General features: G+C 37.2%; 1 protein-coding gene across 1 annotated transcript in view; it reads right to left on the bottom strand.

The window, feature by feature from the left end:
* Positions 1 to 2989: 2989 nt before the first annotated feature.
* NETO1 (neuropilin and tolloid like 1) overlaps positions 2990 to 8784 on the bottom strand; it is a 159739-nt gene continuing 153944 nt past the window's right edge. The window contains exons 9-10 of the mRNA XM_007954331.2: positions 4083 to 4641; positions 2990 to 3050 (exon numbers count right to left, since the gene is read on the bottom strand). Coding sequence (XP_007952522.1) covers positions 2990 to 3050; positions 4083 to 4641 — 620 coding nt within the window. The remainder of the gene's footprint in view (positions 3051 to 4082; positions 4642 to 8784) is intronic.

Below are 8784 nucleotides of genomic sequence, written 5' to 3'. Positions count from 1 at the left end.
AAAAGTAAGCACAGAAAATAAAGGAACCAGTCAGGCGAAATAAAAAATGGTAAATGGTAACACAAATAATACATATTAAAATAATTAGCATAATATTGAAAAAAATAATTTTTCTTTACCATATTCAAGTTATAAATGCAGAAAGAAAGCATTTTTAAAAATTCACCAGTTTGTCAAATTCATGGAGTAATTATTTATGCAGATTGACATATTCAATATGTATTCAGAATTGATACATCTCTATTTTTTCTATTATAAAATTTTATTTCCCTTCAACTTGTTTATTAATATGTGTAATTGGGTTTCTAACAGGGAGGTATGGTGGTCATTAATAAATTTAGTGTATAATACCTGTTTGAATTACAAGGTTTGGGTTGTGAGAATCCAGACTGTTTTGTTATTTGAAAGGCAAAATTCTTTTAGCCCACCTGCAGAACTAAGCAATTTTGAAAATGTTGGTAAGTGAATATGTAGTATTTCCGTTTTCTAAAATTTCTTTACTAAGACTACACATTCAATATGTTACAAACAAAAAAGTGAATACCCACTAACTAAATCAAACTTTATAGAGTGTACATATAATTCAGTGGCAATTAAATAATTATAGAATTTACTTTATTTATTAGAAATATAATCAAAATCAATAAACTTTCCATGTCATATGTATGCCTGTTATTCGTAGGAGACTTTGTCTCTTGTACTTTGGTCCTATGACAGTAGGGACCGGCCTCTGGAGAGGGACATCATGGTTGGTAACGCATAGGGTGAAAGGGAAAGACTCTAAAGAGATGGACTGCTACCATAGCTACAGTGATGGTCTCAGCTGAGCAGTGATTGTGAGGACAGCACAGGACCAGGCAGTATTTCATTCCATCTTACATGGTGCCACTGTGAGTGGGAGCACCTAACAACAACAACACAACGTCGGCCTGAGTGTAAGATTAATTCAGAAGGACATGATTTCGGTCATAAAATGGCGTATGATTTTAAAGCACTTGAAAAAGGCTTTCCTCTTTCAAAACTAGAACATAATTGTGTAAGCCTTCAGGGAATCAAATATGGAGGAAGTAAGCCTCAATACTGTGGACATCTGGTCACCTAATAGGTAGAAGTGTGTATATAATGTGTGTACTTCCGTAACTCAGTTTGTTTGTACTGCAAAGAAGAAAACATGTCTCTTAAGTTAGGAAATTATTACACACTTTTATAGATCTTTATATAAAAAGTTACAAGTGGCAAGCATATGACATAAAGAAATGGAAGAGTAACAGCAGGAGGATGCATGCTTTTTACAATGTCTAAGAAAAAGGATATTTCTCCAACTCAAATATCCAGTACTGACATGCAGGGTATTTTCTCAAATGGTCAATTCACTCAGATTGCTAAGTGCTTCATCAAAAAACACTTCTGTTGTAGGGTACCGATGGTAAAATACCTGATTTCACAAACCGTTTCTGAAACTTGGTATCTTCCTTTGATAGGAAACAAAAGAGGGTGTTGGGGTATACAGGAAAGGCCAAAAACGAGGTTTCTCTTATTGCAATCTAGTCAGTTTACTCGTTACTCTTTGCTGCATTTAACTGCAATACAACAATAGGTGTTCATAGTCCGTAAACCTCTAGCTGGTGTTCCCATGGTCCACAGTTCCACTTTTCGCGGTAGCATGTTCATTATCACTCAGGAGCTCTCTATTCTCAAGCAGTCTATATAATGAAAACAATGCACATGTAATGCAAAGTTCATCCATGATCGTGTTTTTTTCACATATCACGCAATGTACAATTATGTAACAAAGACACGAAACAACATAGAAACAAAAGTGGAACCAACAGTAAAAACACAGTTGGGGTCGTCTTAATCAGGAACTAATTTCTTCTTCAAGTTTCCAGTAAATCTCAAAGCATATTAAGAAACTAAGGAGCACTTGGTGTCCAGCAACCAAATTACGAAATGAACATGTCACTGCGCAGCGGGACGTCTTGCCGAAGGGATAACAACTGTCTGTGATTCTTAAGTTTGGATAAAGGCCATGGAATGAATTTAGAAATGTGTCCACTTTTCACAATTCACTAAAGAATTTCCTTTTCACAGTCCCCATGTTTGTATAAACAGTTCTTCTCTGAAAATGAAACACAGTTAAAAACAGTTTCTCCCAATGAACACTGCAAACAAACACATCCATTGACCAAGTAAGACAGAGTGTGGAAATGCATTCACCTAGTTCAAGAATAACTGATGGGCTTGAAGAGTTTTGAAGAGATTAGCTGCCAAGTAAATTTAATTGGAAACAAATTAGTCTGATATAAGACAGACTATCGAGTACAAAAAGTTATGCCTAATTTATGATATCCTATGATAAAATAGATGTACATGGAGACAACTGGTATGCATGAAACGATTCACATTATCAGCCATTCACTTTTTTTCTCATGACATCTGACATGACATGCTGCATTTGATTTTGATGAGAAGCGAAACATTCATGCAAAAATAAAAGTGCAGACACTGCATATGTTCTACCCATTACTGAGCATGTGAGTTACAGGTCAAATATGGCCACATTCAATCAACAAATAATATTAAACCCATATTGACTTCAGTTGTATTAAAACTGAATATTCATATTTTTGATTTTGAAACTCTTGAGTCCCTGCTGGTAATTTGTTGATGAGTTCATTCATTTTTCTATTTGTTTACTTTTAAAATGTAATACATTGATGCCTTTTGAAATGATATTTTACTGTAGTACTTGATGATAGGAATATTAAGATTCATTTCCCAGACATTTATGCTAAGAACCATCACATTATTAGCATGGAATTCATTATATTTCTAATTGTGAAATGTCATGAAACGTATATTTTCAGAAGTAATGGATAAACAGCATATTCCCTAGAAACTACTAGACAACTGCAACCAAACAAAACAGAACAGAATACAACAAAGGGGGAGGAAGAGCAAGGGCATTTGCTTACCTTGATTTTTCTTTTTAGACCCTAGTGGTGTTGTATTCAGATTCATGTTTGCTTAGAGACCCAATGAGGCAGAACCTGGAATGTTACGGCTATTTCATTCAACAAAGTAATATTTGCACACACAAAAAAAACACACACATATATATATATATATATATGCACACAAATATTTACTTAAAAGAATTCCTAAACTTAAAAAAAAAAACTGAGGAAATATGTATTTTCCCATCCCATCCACATGCAAAATGTATTAAGTTAACTAAAAATAGTTTAGGTTTTCAGGTTGCATTGAGAAAGTATGGGAAATTATAAAGCAAAGTAAATGTTAATAAACATGCAAAACAAAACATCAGTAGACTACATCTTTGAAATTTAAAATAATGTGGTTTTTTTTAACTTAAATATTCTTTCCTTAAAACTTTCATCACTTAGTGTTCATAATACAACACAGATACTATTGTATACATTCCAAAGAAAATAAATCAAACTTCTCTGTTAAATGTGGATGCATTTAAATGTAAATGATTTATATTTTCCCATACATGCCATCCTATGTGATTTTTAATGTAAGTTTTCTGTTATATGTGAGAAAAAAGCATTTTCATTTTAATACCAAAAATATAGTATGTTCTATTGCAAAATACATTATTTTTACATTACAGTTACTCAGCAAGATGGGCTGACCATGTGGATAAGGCAATTGTTTCCAAATATCATTTCATATATGAAAAGATTATAGATATAGGTGGGAGTGGCACTCATGATCTCTTTTTAAAAAATGCAAAAGGCAAGTAGCAACAAGAATTTGTATGCATAATTAAAATCTATAATTTTTGTAGAGATATGTATCATGTGTGTATAGAAATAAAGATCTTTGGTCTGTGTGTGTGTGCTCACATACGTATTCACATCACGTACACCTGTGGGGTTTAGGAAGAGTGATGAGAGTACTGACAAGGAAAAAGAAGATGAAGAGCAAGAGAGACAGCATGGTTTAAAAGATTAATAAAAAGAAACTAAAATATGAAGAGAAAATGGGACACGATATTCCGGAAACATTTCAGTCCTCAGGTTATGGTTGTCATCAAGAAATCTATGGATACTGACCGCTGGACGGCTTTGTCGTGTCTGGACAGCCTGTGACTCGTGGTGGGCACCTCCTCGATCTCGTCGATGTCACAGGCATCCGCCGCATCTTGTGAGTAGTTGTGTTTCATGACAAGGATGTTCCTTCTGTTCATGGGTGGGATGAGGGGTTTGACGGGCTGTGGGGGCATGTCTGTCAATACAGAAGCATCTCTTGTGCTGAGGTTACTGTGACCGCCTTTAGTGCTGGGCAGCTGTGATCCACAGTGATGGTCATGGACGCATTTGGAAGATGACCTCCGCAGTTTATGGTAGTTTTCAAAGTCATCTGCCACGTCGGCAAAGTCAGCGGTAGCCCCAGTCCCTCTGAGAGTGCAGAGCTCATAATGTGGAGGTTCAAACACCTCCTGGAACACCGTCTGGTCAAAGTCTAGCTTCCTCGGGATGTACTTCTTACGAGGCTGTTTGATCTGCACAATGACAGAGATGATGATCAGGACGATCACGATGCAGGAAGTGACGCCGATGACGGTCCCGCTGGTGTTGGTCAGCTGGTCCAGAAGGTTGGCTTTCCTCTTCTCTATAGGTTGGGGAGAGTGAAAGCCACAAACAGAACAGAACAGGAAAAGGCCACCCCACATTAAAAATTAGAGTTGAAGTGGATTTTCAGAACTTTCAAATGAAATAGGCTCAATATAGGTTTGACAGACTTCAAATAGAATGAATAAAAAAAAAAAAATCAATTTTCACAAGGGCTCCTCCATCTTCTAGCCTTAGAAATAGCCCCCCAGTTGTCCAGCATCCCTGCTATAAAATACATGTGTGTGCACACATACACACACATTCAGAGAAGGATTTTTAAGACTTTTAGTGTGACATTTGGGATAAACTGGTAATTTTTCAAACAATAAATTATTTTATTTTCATAAGTATAACTAAAGCTCCCAACTCCACTGCTTTGAACATGAATACCCCTACATTGCTGTGTATCAACAGAATAAAGCCCAAAAACAAATGACCATCTCAATAGATGAAGAAAGTGCATTTGAGAAAACATAATGATGAAACCATTAAAAAAATTAGGCATAGGAGGGACATCCTCAATGGGATAAAGGGCATCTGAAAAAAAAAAAAAATCATAATTAATGGTGAATGATTGAATGCTTTCTCCCAAGTCAGGAAAAAGGCAAGTAGGTCCACTCTCCCTACTTTCATTCAACATTGTGTTGGAGACTCTGACAGGGCAATTAGGCAACATGACGAAACAAAGACATCCATACTGTAAAAGAAGTAAAGCTATCTCTACTTTTAGATGACATGACAGTTTACATAGAAAATCCTAAAGGGTCCACTAAAACATTATTAGAACTACTAAACTAGTTGATCATAGTTGCAGGATGCGCAATGTGCAAAAGCCAATTGTATTTGTCTCCACTAGTAATGAACAATCTGAAAATGAAATTAAGAAAACAATTTAATTTACAATAACATCAACAATTATAAAATATTTAAAAATCGACTTAACCAAGGAAGTACAAACTTAAAAACTTAAACTACTGAACATTTTTTGAAGGAAATGTAAAAAGACTTAAATAAATGAAAAGACATCCCATATAAATGGATCAGAAATTTCAATATTCTTAAGCGACTGATACTCTCCAAACTGATATGCAGATTCAGTTCAATCCCAACCAAAATCCTAGCTAACTTCTTTGCAGAAACTGACAAGCTGAATCTATAGTTCCTATGGAAATTCAAAGTGCCTAGAATAGCCAAAGGAGCTCTGGTGGTATAGTGGTTAGGGCATGTGGCTGCTAATTGAAAGGTCCCAAACTGGTTTCTTAGATACAATAAAAACGTGAGCAAAAACAAAAACAGGCAAACTAGTAAATAGCTAAGTGTCATCAAAATGAAATAAATAAATAAACAAAACAAAACTGGTGCATGAAGAGACACTAAGGAAAGAGTGAAAAAGATGTCTGAGAGAAAGGTCAGTGATTCAAACCCATCAGCCACTCCATGGAAAAAAGATGAGGCAGTCTGCTCCTGTAAAACTGTACAGCCTTGGAAACCCAATGGGGTCTCTATGAGTTAGAATCGACTGCATGTCAGTGAGTGACAACAGCCAAAACTATTTTGAAAAATAACAAAGTCAGACGCCTCATACTTCCTTATTTCAAATCTTACTACAAAACTACTACAGTCAAAACAGTTTGAAACTATCAGAAGTATAAATATAGAGATATTATTATATATTGGAAAATAACTGAGAGTCCCCAGATGAATCCATATATGTATGGCCAACTGGCAAGGGTGACAGGACAATTGCAAAGGGAAGGAACTGTCACTTCAACAAATTGTCCTGGGACAACTGGACTTCCACACACAAAAGAGTGAAGTTGGACTCCTTCCTCACACCATATACAAAAATTAACTCAAAATATATCAGAGCTGATTCTGACTCATGCAGCCTTATGTGCATCAGAGCAAAATATATGACTCTTAGAAGAACACATTCATATAAATCTTCATGAGTTAAGGTTAAGAAACGGTTTCTTAGATACAATAAAAGCATGAGCAACAACAAAAATGGGTAAACTAGGACATAGGTGTCATCAAAAAGAAAATAAACAAATAAAAATTCATGCATCAAGAGACACTAAGAAAAGAGTGAAGAAGATAACTGAGACAAAGGTCAGTGATTCAAACCCACCAACCACTCCCGCGAGGAAAGACCTGGCCATCTGATCCCATAACAAATCCCAGCCGAGCAAAGCCGGGGGGAGGAGTCCTACTCATCCTCTAGCGTCACTGCAAGTGGGAATCAACTTGACAGCACACAACAAGCAACAACAGAGAGCAGGATAGAATTCTTTAACATGATGTATCTGATAAGCATATAGGAACCAGAACACATACGCACCCTTACAACTCCATCTCAAAAAGACAATTTAAGAATGGGCAAAGGATCTAAATAGACCTTTCTGCAAAACTGTAACAATGGCCTCAAGCACATGGAAGGATGCTCGATGTCATGAGTCTTTACGGAAATGCCAACCACAACCACGATGAGGTAACACATCAACATACCACCAGCCACTAGTTGCCATTCTGACTCATGCAACCCTATGCATATCAGGGAAGAACTGCTCCATAGGGTTTTCAATATTTGATTTTTTGGACATAGATCACCAGGCCTTTTTTCCAAGGAACCTCAAGCCTGGGTAGACTCGAACCTCCAACTTTCGGTTAGCAGCTGCACTCATGAATACAGTCCAGGGACTGCCCAGTTTACACCACTAGAATGGCTATAATAAACAAGACAGGTAATAACAAGTGTTGGAAAGGATGTGAAAATGTGGAAACCTCATACTCCTTTGGTGGATGTGTAAGATGTTGCATCCACTTCAGAAATGATTCTGGCAGTTGCTTGAAAGGCTATCAATAGAGTTTCCACATGGCCCAGTAATTTTACTCCTAGGTGTACGCCCCAGAGAATGAAAACCTACATCCATACAAAAACTTGTACAGGAATGCTCACAGAGCATTGTATGTAATAGCCAAAAGGTGGAAACAACCTAAGTGTCTGTCAACTGATGAATGGATAAACCAATGGTATGATAATAAACAAATGCAACCACTGCCATGGTGTCGGATCCGACTCATAGCCACCCCTCTTTGGGATTCCGAGGCAATATCACTATGGAAGTAGATTGCCTAGTCTTCCTTCCAAGGAGTGGCTGGTGAGTTTGAAACGCCAGCCTTCTGGTTAGCAGTCAAATACCTTAGGCACTATGCCACCAGAGTTCCTAATGTTATGATGGTTAAAGTCATCATGGTATGATGTATGGTATAACCAATTAAAAAAAAAAAAAAAAAAACAACTCACTGTCGTGGAGTTGGACTCAACTCATAGCGACCCCTCCTTGGGTTTCCGAGGCAGTATCACTCTGGAAGTAGATTGCCCCATCTTCCTTCCGAGGGGTGGCTGGTGGGTTTGAACCACCAGCCTTCTGGTTAGCAGTCAAGTGTCTCAGGCATGACGCTACCAGAGCTGGAATATTATTCAACAAGAAATAGGAATGAAGTAATGATCCTCCCACAGTATGTATGATATTGGAAAACATTACACCAAGTGAAAGACCCACTCACAAAAACAACAACAATAAAAGCAAAAACATATACTTTATGATTCCCTTTACATGAAAGGTTCAGACCAGGCAAATCTACAGAGACAGGAAGTAGACTGGTTGCTGAGATTGGGATGCAGTGTTGGGGAAAACGATGTGTGACTGATAATGAGCACTGGGTTTCTTTCTTGGGTGATGAAAGTGTTCTAACAAGTGTTGTGACAACGACTGTACAACTCTGGATATACGCAAAACTATACACTTCATGTGGGTAAATTGTACGGTATGTGATTTACATCTTACTAAAACGTTCTATGTAGACTATCAAAGCAATACATGAGTGACTGTCACTCTTAAGATTATCAGAATCATATAATCATTGTGGGAGCTCTGGTGATGTAGTACCTAAGGCATTTGACTGCTAACCAGAAGGCTGGCAGTTTAAAACCACCAGCCACTGGTTAGTATGATTTAAATCTTACTAAACCTGTTGGGAAGGAGCTCTGGTAGCACAGTGGCTAAAGCACTTGACTGCTAACCAGAAGGCTGGCGGTTCAAACCCACCAGCCACTCCTCGGAAGGAAGGTTGGGCA

The sequence above is a fragment of the Orycteropus afer genome, unplaced genomic scaffold, assembly GCF_000298275.1.
Source record: "Orycteropus afer afer isolate SDZICR_OR568_19922 unplaced genomic scaffold, OryAfe1.0 scaffold00458, whole genome shotgun sequence".
NCBI lineage: Eukaryota > Metazoa > Chordata > Mammalia > Tubulidentata > Orycteropodidae > Orycteropus > Orycteropus afer.
This window is presented reverse-complemented; position numbering and strand designations above follow the sequence as displayed.